This window comes from Entamoeba histolytica, genomic scaffold (assembly GCF_000208925.1).
Source record: "Entamoeba histolytica HM-1:IMSS scf_1104750516637 genomic scaffold, whole genome shotgun sequence".
Classification (NCBI taxonomy): Eukaryota; Evosea; order Mastigamoebida; family Endamoebidae; genus Entamoeba; species Entamoeba histolytica.
Genome location: NW_001915045.1, coordinates 1 through 20,590, shown reverse-complemented (window position 1 = coordinate 20,590; position 20,590 = coordinate 1). Strand labels below are relative to the sequence as shown.

The following is a 20,590-nucleotide window of genomic DNA, read 5'->3' as shown; positions in this document are numbered from 1 at the left end:
ATCATTCATTATTATTTCATCACTTTGTGGTGTTGTATTTATCACAAGACCTTTTTATTAATTCAGATAAAATAATAATTGAATAAAAAATTGAAATAAAGAGAAAAATAAATAACAAATAATTTTTAGTTATTAAAAGAAAATGAAATAAAAAAAGAACTATAAAATTAGATTCATTAAAAAAGAATGGAACGAAAAGGGAATTTTATGGTAGCTCCATACGTAGCGATATTTAGAGCGTTATATGAAGAGGTGAAAGAGAAAAGAAAAACTGAAGATCTTTCATTAAAATTAATCAAAGAAGCTACGAGAATAAAGAGTTATAATGATGAAGAATTTAAAGAAGATATAACAAAGAAAGAAGAAGAATATTATGGGATGGTACTTGAAATAATGGAATTAAATAATGTAAAAGTGAATTTGTTAGTATTAGAATTAATAGAACAATTTATTAAAGATGAATTAATAAGAGATGTTTGTTACTAAATGGATAAAACAATAACAATAAAAGAAATAATGGGATTGATTAATTAGATATGGTTTAGTTCAATAATTAAATCAATTTGTAAAATTCAAATGAAAGAAGAAATTCGATCAAAAATACTTTCAATTTTCAATACGATATTTGAATCAAATAAATATATTCATTCATTTTATAATGGAAGTTTAATGGATGTTTATGTATTATTATTTGAATTAGCAAATAAAAATAATGGAATTGGAATAAATGAAATAATATTTAAAACGATAATAAAGTTATTTAAAATAGCAAATGATGATTGTTTAAATCAAAAAGAAGAAAATGAAAAGAATAATAATTTAATAAACGATTTAAGTATATTATTAAATGAACTTTGTAATTTAATAATAGGAGATAAACCAACAATAATTAAAAATAATAAAATTCAAATACCAACAAATATTATTTGTACTATTGTATTATCAAATCATCAGTTATTTGAAGTTTGTTATTATTCTTTTTTTTTAAATGGTGGAGAATAATGAATGTTTATAAATTATAGAAAGTTAAATTTAAAGAGTGTTTAACATCAGTTATAATCGAATTATGTATAAAATTATTAGATATTAATGAGTTTGACCAAAGTTTATATTCATTAATTACTGGATTATTTACTCAATATGAAATACCTACTTTTATGACACTATTTTCAAAAGTTATTCAATGTATTTCTACTACTAAATCTAAAGAAATACAATTTGCATTACTTCAATGTATATTAAATGAATTTTTATGTTCTTTTGAAAAACATGATACCCGACAAATATTACCACCAGCAAATGAATTTTCTGAATTTGCAATAAAGAAATATCAAGAATATATAAATCAACAAATAGTAATACCATTTTCTTCATTTAAACTTGTAAGTGAATTTATTACAAAAACACCTCAAACAGAATTAATAGAAGAAAGTAATTGTTGTATTATTACTAAAATAATTATTAGTATCGTCACCTTTTTGTTAGCAGATAAAGAATCTTTACTTATTTCAGACAATCAATTTAAAAATATTTTTAATGTTGTTGAAGAACAATTACGTTATTTTATTGAATTGCCTATTCCTATTCCATTATTTAAAGAATATTTAATATTTGTTTTTAATGTTGTTTCTTTATTACTTTCAAATAACCTTCATGAAGAAGCAATACGTATTATAAACATGATTATTAATACTTCTGGTCTTATTCCTTATCAACAAAATATTAGTCAAGAATTTAATGAAAAACAGTTGACTTGTGTAAATTGGTTAAAAGACTGTATTAAAGAATTTTCAAATTTCTTTCAAACCAAAGAATTTCTTATAATATTACCATTTTTATCATCATTAAATACAATTACAAATATATGTCCATTAATTCAAACAAATGATGAAATAATAAATATACCAAATTATTATTTGAATGAAAGTGATTTAATGAGTGATGAATTATATTGTATTTATATTAAAACATTAGTAGAATTATGTCAAACAATAATTGAAAATTATTATCAAGAATCATTTAAAATAGACAAATATTATTTTGATCAATTATTTAATTCTATTAAACTTCATCCAAAAAGATTTCTTTTAATAAAAGAATATATTAAATCATTATTTATTAATACTGCTCTTCACTCTGAAGAATTAATTAACTCATACTTTTTTGATTTAACTAATTTTATTCTATCTCAACGTTCATCAAATGTATTTCAAAAAGATTATATTCTCTTTTTATTTGATGTTTCAATTCCAATAATTAAATCAACTAATGTTAAAGCTAAAAGATCTTTGATTGATAGTTATACCACTTTTATTGAAAATATAATAATAACACTAAATGATTCTGTTGATCAATTATTTAAAGAATTATCATTCTGTTCAAATTATGATATTGTTAGTCAATCATTTAATGTTTTGAAAGAAATTTGTAAACCAAATATTTTAAGACAATTTTCATTTGAACAAATGAATTACGTATTAGAAACTTTAAAATCTTTTTTAAATCAAAATAATGATTTAAATATTGCTTTATCAACAATTGAATTACAATGGAGTTTATTAGAACTTATTAGTCAAACACCAGAACTTAATTTTAAACAAGAAATTAAAGAATCATTAATGATGGTTCTTTTTAATGAATTATTAAATGAAATAGATGATGAACGTTATGATATTTGGTTTTCAGCAGCACAAACATTATTAAGAGCAATAAAGGATCAAGGAGTTTGTTTAAAAGAAGAAGGATGGAAAAAATTAATAACAGAAGTATTTTATTCAGCATTTCAAAAATTAAAAGTAATTGTATATCCACGAACACTTAATACTACAGACATTCCATTAAGAGATGATATTAAAAAAAGTCATATTATTTCTCGAGTATTAACTGAAATAAGAAGATGGAATGATTCGATAATTGCTGACCTCTCATGTGTTATGAGATCATTAAAAATAATATTTGAAAAATTTAGTGATGAAGAAACAAAGAAACAAGTATTTAGATACATTCTTGGATTTACTGATTTTGCTTTCTTTCAACCAACAATATTTGGTATTGAAGTTGGTATTAAATATGTATTTAAATTACTTCCTATTGTTTATGATTCTTCAATATTTAAAGAAGTAGATGAAAGTTTAGCAGATGATACATTGGATGTAATTGAAATGATAAATGAATTTTTAATATTTAATGATGGAGTGTTTAGTGGAGTAGCAATATTATATTTAAATATGTTATGTGATTCTTATAGTATTTGTGGAATTAAATTAAAATACAGAATAATTGAAATGATAAAGAAATTTATTTGTTTATTCCCAAATGATTTCTTTGTTTCAGAGAATAGTGGAACATTGATTCAAGAACGTTATATAAAAGCATTAAATTCATTTATTATTGATAAAGATTTTGAAAATATAAAAGATAAATTTGAAACTACAGTTCTTTGGTGTTTAGATACTATTCTTGAAATTGAAAAAATAAATGAAAGAGCTAAAATGTCTAAGTGGTGGGGAATTAATGAATTAATTAAAATATTAATGAATTTTACTCTTGATGAACCAATAATACAAAGAATTATTCAATCACATGAAACAATTCTTTCTTTTTTTATTGAACCAAATAATCAATTACAAAGAAGTGAATCTCAAGAAAAAGTATTTCTTAATAAATCTTTACATTATAAATTAGAAGTACATCAATTATTCTTTGATATTCTTTCTCAAAAATTAAAAACTATTGATTCTATTAATGAAATAAATGTAAAAATAATAGAAATTACTAATATTATCAAATACAAAGAAGTTAATGAACAATTATTAATTGAAAATGATACTCAAATATTTACTCCTCTTGTCAATATTCTTCAAATTATAAAAACAAAACCAATAGAAAAATCACAAATTGATGTATTTAATTATTTTATTGATTATGGAATTAAATCATCTTTACAATTTAAAACATATGGTCAAACTCTTTCTCAAGAATGTCATTCAATATTAATTAATTGTTATCTTACATTCAATGATATTTCTAAAAAATCAAAATGTGCTGATGTTTACGTTACACATATGAACCTTATTACTAATAATTATTTATTGAATGTAGAAGGGTATAGAGAACAATGGTGTGTTTTAGAGTTACTTTATTCTATTAAACAAATATTTCCTCAAATAATATCAAACAAACCCTTATTAGGAAATGGATTAACAATACAATGGATATACTCTCTTTTAATCAAATTAATCTCATCACCTCATCAACCAATACGAGAGTTAATTCAACCACAATTAACTTCCATTGGAGATTTATATTTTCATTAATTTATTTCGTTGAATTTTATTGTTTTTATTTATAAAAAATATACCACTAAAAATTAATTAATTAAAAAAAATGAATAAATTCAAACAAAAGTGTTAAAATAAATACTTTTTGTTCCTGTCCATATATTTTTAACTGAAATATATTTAACATCACTAAAGAATTTCCTCCCATCAATAAAAACACTAAACAATGAATCTTCACAATTAATCATCATTTTTGTACATGTTGAAACATTTGCTGAAGACTCTTCTTTTTCTTCTTTTTTTAAGGGTGAGTCTTCTTTTTTTTCCACTTTCTTTTTTTCTTTTTTCTTCTCATCCTCATCTCCACAATAAGTTTTAATAATTTGTTCACAACTTAACAATTTTCTATCATTCTTTCGAATTACACTTAATAATACCCCTTTAGTATCTCCATATTTTTCAATAGCACCAGTAGTTTCAATACCATCTAATCGAATAATATCTAATGCACTTAATGGTTTTTTAATTTTTGTAACATGTTGTTTATCTTTCTTTTGTTTACAAATGTCAATAGCAACAACAGGAGGTTTTGATTCAGTTATAGTTGGAGTGAGACAAATACTCTTTAAAAATGGAACAATCACAGTTTCATTTTCTGTGGTTAATTGTATTTCTCCTAATTGAACATATTTTTTAGTTTGAGAATTTTGAATAACTTCATTAACTTTTTCAAATATTACTTTACAAATTTGTTGTTGAATGTTTTGAGTTGTATTAAACAAAACATTCCAGTCTTCTGAAAAGAATAATTCTCTGTATTTTTTACTTCCATCTAAGACTGTCATTAATTCACATGTTTTTCCAACTGGAATATAATAGAATTTAAACATTCCTTCTCCTCCTTTTAATTTCTTTGAAGTAATTTCAATAAAAATTCGAACAAAAAGACTTACAAATCCATCAGAACCACAAATACCAATTTTAATTGCCTTTTCTTTGGTTCCAGCTTTCATCACTAATAATGCAATAAACTTTTTCATTTCTTCAGAATCACTTATAAAAATAAAATGGTACCTTTTTTCAATAACTTCTTCAACATTCTCTCCCATAGCTTCATAAAATCTTAAAGACCTTCGTTTCTTTGGATCAATAAGTAACACAATAGGTTCTTCTTCTTTTTCCATCATTCCCATTGTTTTTTCCATTGAATATAATGGTTTAATACAATCTTCAGTATCTGTAGAATCATCATTATCATTAGTAATAACTTTAACATTAGTAACAGTCTTTCTAGCCATTTTTCCTTTTTGTGACCCACTTGTTTTCATTTGTTTTTTAACAGAATCTCGAGCAACAAATTCTAAATTTTCTTTAGATGTTCTTTTTTCAGGTATATCACCTAATTTTAATTGGATTTTCTGACTTAAATTTTTTGATACAAGACGACTTTCTGGTGGTGTTGGTGCAATAGGAATAGAATTAGATTCTTCTGAGTCAGATCCTTCTTCTTGAATATTTTCTGCTGCATCAAAAAATAAATCAAGTGTCTCTAATGTATTGTCTGTACCACTAACTGTTTGTGTTTTACACAACTCAATAAAACGAGGTAAATCTTGAAGGTGATTAAATTCTAAAGGAATAGAGTCAATAGTACATGTGATTGTATATAAATCTTTATTAAAATTTTTCTTTTCGTTTGCTCCTTTCATGTCTAAATCCCCAGTAAATCCTGAATAAAAAATTTCATTCAAAGATAAAGAACAAGAAGCATATACCAAATTAGGTTTCTTGTATTTATGTAATCTGATATTTATTTTATTATTTATTTCCTAATAATCAATTTCTGTTTTCATATTTTTTTAAGTAGTATTTATCAACAAACCCGAAAGTAATGAAGATATGAAAAGATGATATTGAGATTGATCATTAACGATGATGTATCTGGTGTCATAATCAATGGAGCATTTGTTTTAATTGAAGATTTTGTTTTATTCATACAAACTGAAATCAAAAATGACTTTGGAGTCTTTAATGGTATTTTTGCTGCTTTTTTATTCAGTATTTTTTTTTAATGACATAATTATTAAAAAATCTTTACAAACTTATTTTTGACAAATGAAGGTGACACACTCTTGGGATTGCATTTCTTTCTTTGCTTGTCAAATCTCCTAACTGACCTTCCAAGGTGACAAGACGAGACATAATTAACTGTTCATCTTGAAATTCCTATGGTAGTTTACTATTATTTTCAAATACCCAAAAATTTTGAAATGATTGGTTTTTCTATTCTAATAATAGAATAGAAAAATCAAAATAAAAAAGTATTTTGTTATTATATAACACAATTATACCAATTTTAAGAAAAAAAAAAACTTAAAAATTAGGAGTATTAGACATAATACAATGGAAGTTAATGCCATTGGACCATATGATGAATTTGGTTTTTTAGAAAGAATAGGGCAAGGTTCTTTTGGTCAAGTATATAAAGCATTTCATCAAAATACAAGAACAATTGTCGCTATTAAACGATTACCGAAAGATGCAGATTTTCAAGATATTAGAAGAGAAATTGATACACTCAAAGTCCTTCGATCACCCTACATTATTCGATATTATACAAGTGTATTAAGACAAGAAGAATTTTGGGTTTGCTTTTGTCATAATAGTCTAATAAATTAAATAATTATAAATAGATTGTTATGGAATATTGTTGTTACGGGTCTGTTGCTGACATGATGGATATTCTTGGAGAAGAATTAAAAGAAGATGTTATTGCACAAATTTGTCATGACGCTCTTCAAGGATTAAAATATCTTCATGAATTACATAAAATACATAGAGATATTAAACCAGCTAATTTCTTAATAACAAAAGATGGAGATGTTAAACTAGGGGATTTTGGTATTGCAACAACATTAAATGATAAAACAAGACACCATAAAACTTTAATTGGAACTCCTCATTTTTTAGCACCAGAAATTGTTGATGAAACTGGTTATAATGAAAAAGTAGATATTTGGGCATTAGGAATTTCGATTATTGAAATGGCAGAGACATATCCTCCATATTATGACATGCCACCTATGAGAGTATTAATGCTCATCGCTCAAAATCCCCCTCCTAAATTAAAAAATGAAAGTGAACATAGTTATAATCTTCAAGAATTTTTAAGTAATTGTTTGGTTAAAACTCCACAAGTAAGACCATCTGCATATACATTACTTAAACACGATTTTATTTCTATGAGAAATAAACAAAATTTAATGACTTTATTAGATCATCTAAGTGAAAAGATTCAAGAAAATGGTGGAATTGAAAAGACACTTGAACTTGTCAAAAAACAGGCTAAAGATCCAACATTTGCTGATCCTAGTGTAGGTAAAAGAAGTAATGAAGAACAACAAGAAAATGGAATAGGAGGTTTAGAAAATATGATCGATTCGATTTTTCCTGATTACGACGTTCATGAAATTAGTCCGTTAGATTTTTCTAATCATCCTTCTAATCATGCAACAGAAGAATTTGATGTTCCAAATATTTACCCAAATGTTATTGGTACTGACGAAAACATTCCTATTGCTAAGTCTGATAACACACAAAAAGATTTTTCAATGAGATATTCTCCTGTCCCACTTTCTATAAATCATAGTTATTTTGATGGGTCTAATGATACAATTGATAAAAACCAAAAAGGTGGTAGTTTGTTCAATACAACTAGTCCTTTACATAAAGAGGAAGATGGTCATGACCGTTCACCAATAACTCCCATTTATATTGAGAGCTATAGCATTAATCAACCATTTGTTCCATTGACAGTAGATCCACAAAGAGAAAATGGTAAAGCAATTGAAATAAAATCAAATGCAGATATATCACATGAACTAATAGAAAATGCAGATAATGAAATATTTCGATTGAATGGAGAGTGGAGAGGTGTTACTGCTGGTGGTTGTCATGTTTTTCCCAGTTGGAGAAATAATATACAAATTAGTGTTCATGTATTATATAAAACTACTATTAGAATTAGTTTAGAACAAATAGCAGAAGAAGGAAATTTAACTCATATTGCTTTATATGTATTTACAGCAAATGAAATTGAGGATAAACAAAGAATGTTAGATATAGTTGATGATTGTGTTATTGGAGAAGGAACTACATTTTCTTTAAAAAGAAAGATAGAACAAACAATAGATTTTGATAAAGGGTGGTACATTATTTTTGGATGTACTTATCAACCAGCAATTGAAAGAAGGTATTTAATGGAAATTGAATACCCAGATGGCTCTGCTCAGGTAAAAATATTAAACGAGTCAGAAACTGATTGGAAATTATATCAAATCAATAGTGAATGGAATAATAAAAATAATGGTGGTAGAATTAAAAGAAATTCATATCAATGGTGTGATAACCCTAAATTTATTATTTCATCTACCCATCCAACTTCATTATTTATTTTGTTAGTTGCATTAGGCATTGACGAAGACACTGAAATTGGATTTGCTTTATTTAAAACAAAAGACGATGAAACTCCATTAGCTGTACTTACTCCTGGTAATATAAAAGAAGAATCAGAAGAAAATGATACTACATCATCTGCATTAGTAGATAACGTAAGTGGAACTTATATATTAATACCTTATATAAGAGGAAATCAATCTCGTACAAGTTTTAAGTTAATGATTTATTCAATGTCAGATATTTCTATGAGTCAACATATACCAACTAAAACATCTTGGATATCTGGTGAATGGAATGAACTTACAGCAGGTGGGTGTTTTAATTCTGGTAATTGGAGAAAAAACCAACAATTTGTTCTTAGAGTTAAAGAAAATACCAGAGTCATTGCTGAATTAGTTTATGACAAAGGAAGTCCTGAGGATAAAATGAGTATGGGAATGACTATGATAAAAACTGATTCTAACACAAAAATTTTTGGATTTGAATATCAACAAGTTGTCTTTAGTACCAACTTCACCAACGCGTCGTACATGAGTAAAGCTGTTGAGTTAGTCCCTGGACAATATGTTATTATTCCTATGACAATTTTACCAAACCTCTTTGGTAAGTTTACAATTGTAATTCATGAATTACTTCGATCTACATTTGAAAATCCATCTGTTGAATTATCTGAAATAAATGAGGGGTTTAGTTGTTTCTTATCAGGAAAAAATGGTAATTTAAAACAAAGTCATTTATTTGCTATGGACAAAGGAGTATTATCATTATTCTTAACTCCTATGATAAATGTTACAAATAATTCTCAAAAAAAAGTCACAGTCATTGATCAAAATAATGATAGAATACTTGCAACTTGTGATGAAAATGACTCAGATAGTTTGTTAATTTTATTTTCATTTTTAAATAATATTTATTACTTATTAAACTAGTTCAAACAAAAGTTATTCTTGAATCTCAAACTAATATCCTTATCAACATTCAATCAACTGAACCATCTCAATTAGAGCAATTCTCTCTATTACTGTTTTCTACTGGAGAGATTCACCAAATGGCTTAAATTGATTTTTGTTCTTGTTTGAAACTTTTTATTCTATTACTATACAAAAATATAAATTTAAAATTATTAAGACAACAATTCAGTTAAATGCCAAGGAATGAAAGATCAACGGCTGGTTTATTTGTTTGTTGTGGCTGAGCTGGAGCAGCTTGTGGTTGAACACCAGGAGTAGCAAAGAGAGCTGGTTGTTGTTGGACTGGTTGGGTTGGTTGTCCGTAAAGAGTAGCATAAATATTTTGTTGTTGTTGAACTGGTTGAGCAGGAGTAGACTGAGCTGGTGTAGTTGTGTTCAAATTATCAAACAAAGACATTACACTTTGTTGTTGAGGGGCTTGTTGAGCTGGGGCAGCAGTTGGTTGGGCTGGAGTAGTAACATCACCAAAATCAAGTAATGATTTTGTATTAGCAGGTTGAGTATTGATTTGGATGTCATCTTCATCGTCAGAAGAGAATTCTTCACCTAAAGTCTCAAGATTCTTGAAATTAAATCCACCAGCTTGTGCTTTCAATGAAGAAACGAAAACCTCTGGTGGTTTATGTAATAATGAAGCTAAAGAGCCAATATGTGGAATTAATTTAACTAAAACAGCTTGGTCAAGTTCTTCAGAGTCATCTTTAATAACTGGTTTTTCAGAACAAACCATTTCTTTAGCAAGTTCTGGGTCATGAGCAAGAAGTCTCCAATAAAATAGACCTCTGTCTCTAAGATCAGGATTATCACTTTCAGTACACATAGTAAACAAATTTTGAAGAACGTCTTGATCTTCTAAAGAAGCTTTTAAGAATGATTTAACTGTTGCTGTAAGTAATTGTAATTGGACATTAATATCTTCTTCTTGGAAAGTTTCTAAGAACATTTGTAATAAATCGGCTACATTAGTAATTCTATCTGAATATTCTCCAATAATCCAAATCATAGCAGCTTTAGCTTCTGGTTCATCAAGTGAGTCTAAATTCTCGCAAAGAGTTCCAATAACTTTTTCATATCTATTTGGATATCTTCTAAAGATATCTCTAATAACAACAATTGCTTCTTGTACAATATAATTAACTTTTGTATTAATTAAATCAACTAAAGTGGTAATGCATTGATTAGCAACGTTTTCTAATTTAATAGCACATCTTCCTAATGCTCTAACAGCTTTTCTAACAAATTCAACATCACCCATTTGAGAATAGTCAACAAATTCAGAAAGAATTTCTTTAATATTGTCTTTATTAGCTAAAGCAACAATAATTTCAAGTTTTTCAATTTTAATATATAAAGGATCATTATATTTACAATAAAATATTTTTACATCATTTACTAATAAGTCTTTACATTTTTGAAGAATTAATCGAATGTTTCTTAATGCAACATATTGAATTTCATATGCTTTAGATGCAGACATAAGTGTTCCTAATGGTGGTGCAATCTTTTTCAAATAAAGTGATGCATTTTGTTCACTTAAATGAGGAAGTAATACAAGAATAAGTTTAACAGCAGCTAATACGACAGCACTATTAGCAGCTTTTAATCTTGGAGCAACTTGTTCACAAATACTTTCAGCAATTTGGACATTTTCTGGAACATATTTAGAAATAGTATCTAATATAATAACTTGTCCCCATTCATTTGCGCATTTATTTAATGCTGTAAGAAGAATGTTATAATTTTCTGAAGTAACTTCAAAGACATCATGCTTTTCTGACATACTATTAATTTCATTAAGAGCAGCAAGTGCATTAGCAACTACAACATGGTTACTATCAAATATTAACTCTTTTAATGTATTAACAAATCCTTGTCTAACACACTCTTCTTGATTTAAGAAATATAACTTTGCAACACACATAGCTGCTGTTTTTCTAACATATGGATCTTGATCTTTCAATGCCTTTTGTAATGGGTTGTATAATTCCTGTGTAACTTTAGGTACTCTAATAGCTCCCATTGTTCTGATAGCTAATGCACGTATAATTGGATTAGGATCATTTGAATCTCTCAAAAAAGCTTGAACTGCTCTTGTAGCATTATCTTGTTGTGTTTTAGCATAATTCATAATATATAAATATGCTAATTTCTTAGCATCAATATTTGGTGTTGCAACGCATTGAAGAACTTCTCCAAATAATATTCCAACATCTTTCCCTTCTGTCATTTGAGAAATAACTATTTTTAACCCTTCAATTCTTTCACTTTCCTTTTTGTTAGTTAACATTTCTCTTAAATCTTGAGTATCTGCAACTCTAGCTTTCATATTTCCTTTCTTTGACATCTTATCTTCTTTTGTTCATTTTTTAGTTCATAGTTCTTCTTTTTGGGTGGAGAATTTTCTTTTTCTTTTTAAAAGTAAATTATTATTTTTAAGTATTACAATTATGTTTTATATCCCATTTATTCATAATTTTGTTTTTTCATTATTCAATTTTAGCAAAAAAATAAATAAAAATGTTATTATTATTTTTAAGATAATCTCTATATTATACATTTATTTACTTAATTTATTGTATGTTATTATTGTATTAATAGTTTTTTTGCAACATATTTCATAGACTCAACAAAAAGTATTTGTCTGAATTAAACAAACAGAAAATGCTACTACTTAAAATAACTATTTTATTAATTTTTATTATAAACAAAAATAACCTTTCTATAATAATGTCTGTCATTGTTTGTTTTGGTTGATACTTCTTTAATTCTTTGATTATTGTTAGTTTTTTGTTTATTGAAAACTTTTTATTAAACATCAATTTGACTTTGACTACGTTTAAAAACCTACCATATTTTGATATGAACTTGGTCTGATGTACCCCTCCTTTGAATACAATATCAACAATACTATTGAAACCATTCTCTCATGTCATAGTCTCTTTTACGAATTGACATCCATCCTCTTTTTCCAAGTTGTTAATAATTGTCTTTATTTAACTCTAAAATAATTCAATTTTGGATTAATAATAAGACTTCTTTTAAATTTACTTTCCTTATATCATTTAATTGGAAATTCACTCACATAATTATTTAATTATTTACTTTCAAAAACACCTATTTTCAACATTTGTTTAGGTGAGTAACATGGTTTAAAGTTATTACCAAAGTTCTTTGAATAAGACTCGGATAATTTATAAAGATATTCTTGCATTTTATCTTTAACAATAACAGTCTCCCCAAGACAATATCATTCTTCATAATAAGGAATTATTGATTCTTAAAAAAAACATGATTAAGATTATGAGATATTTCATAATCAAATTTTATCATTATAAAAAACCGAAAAAAGGTCAAATATTAGATATATCCTCAATTGGATTTTCTTCATACTGAGAAGTGATTATTTCAATTTCTTCAATATGCTCTATTGGTGTAATAGAGTTCAATTCTAACATGCTCGCATTAAATTGTTCTTCTTCTAATGTGCTGCCAGAATTTCCTGTATAAAACATTAAGTCTTTCATATTTTTTATTATTATTGTTCGTAGGACTTTGGAAAAGTCTTATTTTAATTTCAATGATTTTACTCTTCTTACTGATTCTTTATGTATTAAACCATTTATTGATAATATAACAGGTATTATTTCTACATATATTAATTCTCTATTATTTCTTATTTTCTCTTGTATTTCTTTATACTTATTTATTTTATGAATATAATTTAATTCTAAATTATTATCCTGACATATAGCAATATCTATAATATATCCTTTCTTTTCTTTCAAATTTTGATAATATATATCTGGTCTTCTAGCATGGAAAGAATTGTCACTAACCAATAAATCTTTATTGTAAGTTATTACCATTTTATCATTATTAATACATTTAGGAGGATTATTAAAGTCGATAGCATCAAATTCATTAAAATGGGTAATTAATAAGTGTTTATATATTTGTTTACAAACATAATCATGTTTTAATATTTGATTCTTTTTCATTACATCCTAACAATATATGACTAATAGATGCTATTGTGTTAGGGCAATGTTTACAATATTTTAAATCATCATTTTGGAGTATTTTAGATTTAATACTTCCTGTCATACTTACTCCTTCTTGCATTTTTACTATTTGGAGGAATGCATTTCTTTTTATATTTAGTGATCTCCAAGTGGCTACTGTTAATTTTTTATCATTGAAAGTGCCATTTGCACATCTTATATATTCACCACATTTCTTTTCTTTCCATTCACTTAAATATCTTTCATTTAATTCATTATTTACCCATTCAAATACTTCCTTAACCAAGAAATTTCTTTCATTTATAAAAAAAAATATTCATTAATTCATTAAAATTAATCTTCTTACCAAATACTTTCTTCATTCTTTTAATTATTCCATTTGGATTTTCTTTTATTGTTTCTATCATTTCTCCTATTTCTGTGCTTGATTTCCACTTATATTTTAAATATATTCTTATTAATTCTTTAGCACATTCATCTCTTGCTGACATTAATCCTAATCCCATTTCATTTATTTTAACATATAATCTACTTTTTGGGATATTTCTACTATATAATTGGAGTTGTATCAATGATTTTCTTATTTGTTTATCTATCTTCTCCAATTCTCCTAGTTTCCATGTGACAATACAAAATCCATATCTTAATTTGGAGATTATATCACTATTAATCTTTCTTATTGTATTGAGGCTGCTATATTTCATAGTGTTTAGTGATGATAAAATAGAAGATACATCATTTAATATTCTTGTACAATATTTATTAATATTTATTTTATCTCATATTTCAATACCAAGATATTTATAATGATTGTCAATAGTTACTCTTGGTAGTTCAGCTAATTCACCATTTATTTGACTATTAATATTAGTCATTATCCCACTCTTTTCTACATTAATTTTTAATCCTATTGCATTAAATATTTCTTTAGTTAATTTGTGGGCTTTTTCCATTTCATCGAGGCTATTAGTCATTATCTTTAAATCTTCCATATACAATATGTGGTTTAACTTAACTTGTTTTTCTTCTCCATTCATTTTAATATTTAATTTGTTAATTTGTTTATCTAATTGTTTAGATAGTATGTCAATAGATAATACAAATAAAAGTGGAGATATACTATCACCTTGTATTATTCCTCTTTCTACATTAATTATACCCACACTTTCTTGATTATAATACAAATTAAGATATGTATTATTTAATATATATAATATACTATTAATTACTACAAGTGGGATATTAAAATATATTAAGCATTGTTTAATCCATTGATGGTTAATACTATCATATGCTTTGGAGACGTCATAAAATGTTTCTACCAACTTCCATTTAGTCTTTATTAATAATTGTTGGATTATAATGTTGTATAATAATCATTCTTTTGATGCATATGTATTTCTTACATCCAATTTGATTTAATGAGAGTTGTTTTTCAATTGGATTTAGCATCAATTTGCTTTCTATTTTCATTTTTAATATTGATGTATACACTTTTAACAGACAATTTAAGCAAGTTATTGTTCTGTAATTCTGTGGGTCTAATTTATCTCATTTATTATATATTAATATTGTTCTTCCTTGAATAAAGTGAGGAGGTATTTCATTAGGATTATTTAACCATTCATTAAATAATTTTAATAAATACTTCTTTGGTTGTTCTAAATATTTAATCCAAAATCTTTGTATTTTGTCAACTCCCAGTGCATTCCAGTTAGCAATGTATTTAATATCACAATCTAGTTCATTTGGAGTGATTATAGACATTTTATCATTAATTCTATTTTCAATTAATATTTCATATAAATTAATATTCAGGAAATCTATATTAGTATTAGTTTCATAGATTCATTTCCAGAAATTAATAGATGAGATATTACCTGGATAATCATCTTCTTTAGGCTTATTTAGATGTTGCCTTTTCCAATATTTCATCATTTTATAATTCCATCTTATTCTTTTCCACTTATTCTTTCTTATTTCTATTTCTATTATTTTCATCTTTCTGAGGTATTTATAATAGTTTATTTGTTCATTTGTTTTTATTTTAATATGATATATATCATTTTTCTTAATATGTAATATTCTTTTTAATTTCATATATTGTTTATTATTGAGTAAATCTCTTAATCTACATATTTTTGATTGTAATATCCTTTCTATACTTCTCTTTCCACTTCTTTCTTGTTTATTTTTATTAATGATGTTAATATTGGAAGCTACAGATTTAATATAATGATAATAATCATCTAATGTATTGATTATTATTTCATTTTTATTAATAATATTAATTATTTGATGTATTTTCTTCTTATTGTAATAATAATTAATAAATTGTACATCTTCATGTTGTTTAATTTCTTCTTCTTTAAATATTTTCATTACCTCCTCTTCTTCTATTTCTTCTTTCTCTTTCTTGTTCATTCTAGTTATTAATTCTTTTAATTCATTATCTTTCCATTGATGTTTTATTATTTCTTCCTCCATTATTCTATTGATTTCTCTTTTATTTTCATTCTTTATTTTAAATGTCTTCTTCAGTATTTCTTTATATTCATTAATATCATTTACTTTGATTCTAAATTCATGTATTAATCTTTCTATTATTTCTTCTTTAAGTTGAACTCTTAATTTTCTTTCAAATAATTTCAAAGCAAAACATTTATAAAGTGTTAAAATTTCTTCTTCTCTATCTATTTGCTTCCCCCGTTTTTTTGTTTGTCTAATTCTAATGTGGTGATATTCTTATGCTGAATATCAATTTCTTCAATGGATTTCTGCGTTAACTTTCTTTTTTTGGAAGATCATCTTCACTTGATGATATTTCATCAGCTACTACCACATTAGGGGTGAGGTCATTTACTATTTGTGTTTCAGATGAGTCTGTTATATTGTAAGTTACCTCATCTTTCTTCTTTTCTTCTTGTGTATTTTTATTTTCTAATTTAGATAATTTATCTTTCAGGAATAATAATTGATGTGTTAAATTGTTTACTTCAGACATTTTCCTTTCAGATTCATCATGGAATTTGAATATTTTTTATCGCACTCGTGGTTTTTTATGCTTATCTCATTCTCATGCTTCTTCTTTAATGCCATAATATCCTTTGTTAGTTTTTTAATGGTTTGGTCTTTTATTTGTATTTCCTTTTTCATTTCTTCTTTCTTTTTCATATCCTCCTCCACTTTTTCCTAATTCTTTTACTCTTTTTCCTTTTTACTGTTTTCTTCTCTTCATCAATATTCTACTTTTTATTAAACTCTTTATCATCGTCTTCTTCACTTTCAATACTCATTACATACTTATTGGATATTCTATTGTCTTTAATCTCAATTAAATTGTATTGATTATTGGCTTCTTCCATAGTCATACTAATAGTTTCTTCTTCCATTCTGATTGGTTTTGTTTTTTCTCGTGCAAGAAAATACCATCTTCTCCATATTGTTGATGATGTATATTCTTTAATCTTGGTATTTTTTATTTCTTCTACTTCTTGTGGTGTAAGTATTTTAATTTCTTCTTCAAAGAGGTTTTTCCAATATTCTTGGTTTTGTGTTTCAATCATTTATTTTCTTTATTTTCTGGTTTGTTTCTTATTTTGATAATGTTTATACCTTCTTTGTGTGTTATTATGGTATTTGTTTCTATTATATTGATATTGTTTATTTCTATTGAAATTATTGTTAAAGTGTTTATGACGATGATTATGAATGAAGTGATGAGTGAAATGATTTGTATCAACTATGTTGTGATAGTTATGGTTATAATTATTATTGTAATTATTCATGTATTTCTGTCAATACAGATAATACCTATTTTCACTCATTCTTCTATTATTTATATTTCTTGGTTGATGTGAATTTCTTCTTCTTTAATTATTTGTTTTTCTATATTTTTTGTGGTGTCTCTGACATGCTATCTTCGAATCTATTCAGAAATACACAAAAATAATAAATAAAAAAGAAATCAATTATGATTAACCTTATCTTTAGGTTTTTCATCATGTTGAGAAGTGAGTGAATCAGTTTCTTCAACATGCTTTATTTCTATTGAAATATTGTTTTTACAAGCATGGTAGAATTAAATGATTCATAATTTAAGTTGTTGCTTGACTTTTATTTTGATTTTAATGAGTAATATAATATTTCTCATTCTTTATATTGTTGTTTTAAGGAGAGTATATCCATAACATACTGTTATAGCTCATCTCCTTTTACCTTCGACATCCCTTAAAGAAACCCTATTCCTTGATAATATCCTTATATTCAAATATACATACAATAATAACAATAATATATGCATCTTCTTTAATACATTATAATTCTTGATAAATAATAAACCCTTAGTAAATAATAATCATTATAATTAATAATGAATAATATTATTATATAATAACTACTCATAATAAATATTAATAAATAATAACAAGTTAGTTTTGAATAGATATTATCTCATCAAAGGCATGTCATGACCAGATGAAAACTGAGATATTCGAAGCATAGAAATATTTTGTGGTTGTATGTGATGTCTCTGACATGCCATCTTCGAATCCATTATCTCAAGAATACCAACAAGAAAAGAAATAAATAACAAATAAATAAGAAAGAATGATTATTTGTTGTACTTTAAAACAAATTAATTGATACAATATTAATAAATTAATGAAATGAATAATAATGAGAATAATGTAATTTAAATAAAATGAAATAAAAAGAATGATAAATAATCTGTATTTCAATGAATAAAATATTATTTAATATTCATATTTCATAAATAAATAAATTAATTATTTCATTTATTATTCATTTTATTTAAATTATTGTTTATTTAAAATGTAAATTATCATATTTTATATGAATTTATTCAAAATAAATTTAAATAAAAATTCATTTAATTTATTTAATGTTTTTTAATTACATCATCAAATTGTATTGTAGAAATACAATCATATCGTCTTTCTAATAATGTTCAATCATTATACATATTTATTATCTTTTTAATTATTTCTTCTTTATGATAAGTAGTTCTGATAAAATATTTTTTAGTTCTTCATGTTCAATAAATTCAATATCTTCTTTCACAGACATAAATATTTTGGTAATTTTGTTTTCTATTTATTTCATTGTTTTATTTCTTTCTTATTCTTCTTCTTGTTGATTTTTTAAAAAGAATAAATTATTTAATTTCAGTTCTTTCAATTTCCAAATCACAATAATTAATTTTTCTATATATTTCATTCTTTTATTTCTTTGCAATTTCTTTATTTTTATTTATTTGGTTATTCCTTTCTTGTTTAATATTTTATTCTTTTTCTTCAGTAATACTCTGATAATCAATATCTCTTTTTTTAACTTCTTCTACATTAATTGATGTTAATAATAGTATCATTATCATCACCCTTACAATTCCATTTTACCTTTGTGCATTATCATAACAAGATGAATCTTTTGACTCATTAAATTATATTGGAAATTGATTATTTTCTAGTTATACTAATAACAATTTCTAACAATTTTTTGTTGTTATTTATCTATTTTTATTTTCTTCTTTTCTTCATGAACTTCTTTATGGATATAACATTAACATTTGATCAACACGATACAAACATGTCTCTAAATGTCTAATGTCTGAAAAAACATTCTATATCATTTTATTCATTGTTTTATTATTTTATGAAAACCTTGATTGAAATTCAAAACAATATTAATTATTTAAAATTCTTTTTATTCTTTTTTTAATATAATCAACACTATTATTCTCACCTGAACAATAGGTTAAAAATTATTAAACATTAATTTAATTTATTTAGTATAATTAACACTATTTATTCATATATATTCTTTTCATTCTTCTGTGTCTTGTAACACAGATATAATAATAAATATATTTCATTTATTACTTTCTCATTATGTTCATTTTATTTCTTTAGTTTCTGATTTTGCGGTATTATTTTCTTTCAAAACATTCTTCTTCATTTTGAATTTACAAAAATGTATTTTTTTTTCAATCACTTATATTTCAAAGGATAAGCAATTTCATTTATTTATTATTCATTGATTGTTGTTAGTTAATAGTCGTTTTAAATAATAATTACACATGTTAATTATTTATTTATCAATTTGAAGAATTGAAGTTATTTATTTATTATTAAAAAACATTTCACTTTCATTTGAAATAAATAACTGCAATTCTACATTTTTTTAAATATTCTTCACAACATATTTTATTTAAATGAAAAACAACAAAATATTTTATCGAATGTTACATAAACATTATTGTTGTTTTTATTTAATTTTTACATAAAAAATATATTTTTGAAATAAAAGGAAATAGAAAATATTTAAAAATAAACGAATAAATTTATCGATAATTTAACATGACAGTTTGTTTTTGTTTATTAGTTTGAAATACAAACATCATTAAATAAAAATAAATTTGTAATGTTATGGTTGAATAAAAAATGAATAAATCATTTTACATGACTTTTGAAATATATTTATTATTATAATTTTTAATTTACATTAAACAATGACTTATTTTTTTATTTAGTGACAATAATTATATTTTTATTCATGGATTATTAATTAGAATGAATGATGATAATATTGTTAAATAATCAAAATAAAAGAATGAAATATGATTAAATTATGTATTATTTTATCTTCAATAAACAAAAATAAATATTAATATTGATATTTTAATATTTAAATAATGATTATTTTAACATTTTAACATTGATTATTTCTTTTATTATGTTATTTAATGTAATTGTTTATTTTATTTGATTTTCATTTCATTTGATTCTTATTTTAATTTCGTTTATTCATTGTGTATTTATAATAATTATTTCATTTCTTT

General features: G+C 24.4%; 4 protein-coding genes across 4 annotated transcripts, besides 5 other annotated features; 2 read left to right on the top strand and 2 right to left on the bottom strand.

Annotated features, from left to right (window-relative positions):
- Positions 1–186: 186 nt before the first annotated feature.
- On the top strand, positions 187–4,316 carry EHI_023630 (uncharacterized protein; the record flags this gene model as incomplete). Its single annotated transcript, XM_001913920.1, has 3 exons — positions 187–474; positions 535–963; positions 1,023–4,316. 3 exons carry the CDS (start codon positions 187–189, stop codon positions 4,314–4,316), a joined length of 4,011 nt encoding a protein of 1,336 aa, XP_001913955.1.
- An 80-nt stretch (positions 4,317–4,396) lies between these two features.
- Positions 4,397–5,989, bottom strand: EHI_023620 (uncharacterized protein; the record flags this gene model as incomplete). The annotated part of the gene is made up of 1 exon (XM_001913919.1): positions 4,397–5,989. The coding sequence occupies one exon, from the start codon at positions 5,987–5,989 to the stop codon at positions 4,397–4,399; it is 1,593 nt and encodes a 530-aa protein (XP_001913954.1).
- Positions 5,990–6,683: 694 nt separating this feature from the next.
- EHI_023610 (protein kinase, putative) lies at positions 6,684–9,795 on the top strand (the record flags this gene model as incomplete). The annotated part of the gene is made up of 3 exons (XM_644200.2): positions 6,684–6,926; positions 6,974–9,614; positions 9,668–9,795. 3 exons carry the CDS (start codon positions 6,684–6,686, stop codon positions 9,793–9,795), a joined length of 3,012 nt encoding a protein of 1,003 aa, XP_649292.2.
- EHI_023600 (adaptor protein (AP) family protein) lies at positions 9,602–12,053 on the bottom strand (the record flags this gene model as incomplete). The annotated part of the gene is made up of 1 exon (XM_644199.2): positions 9,602–12,053. The coding sequence occupies one exon, from the start codon at positions 12,051–12,053 to the stop codon at positions 9,879–9,881; it is 2,175 nt and encodes a 724-aa protein (XP_649291.1). The 3' UTR covers positions 9,602–9,878.
- Positions 12,054–13,042: 989 nt separating this feature from the next.
- Positions 13,043–17,653: a repeat region.
- Positions 17,625–17,661: a repeat region.
- Positions 17,662–17,677: 16 nt separating this feature from the next.
- Positions 17,678–18,157: a repeat region.
- Positions 18,041–18,283: a repeat region.
- A 1,203-nt stretch (positions 18,284–19,486) lies between these two features.
- Positions 19,487–19,534: a repeat region.
- Positions 19,535–20,590: the final 1,056 nt, after the last annotated feature.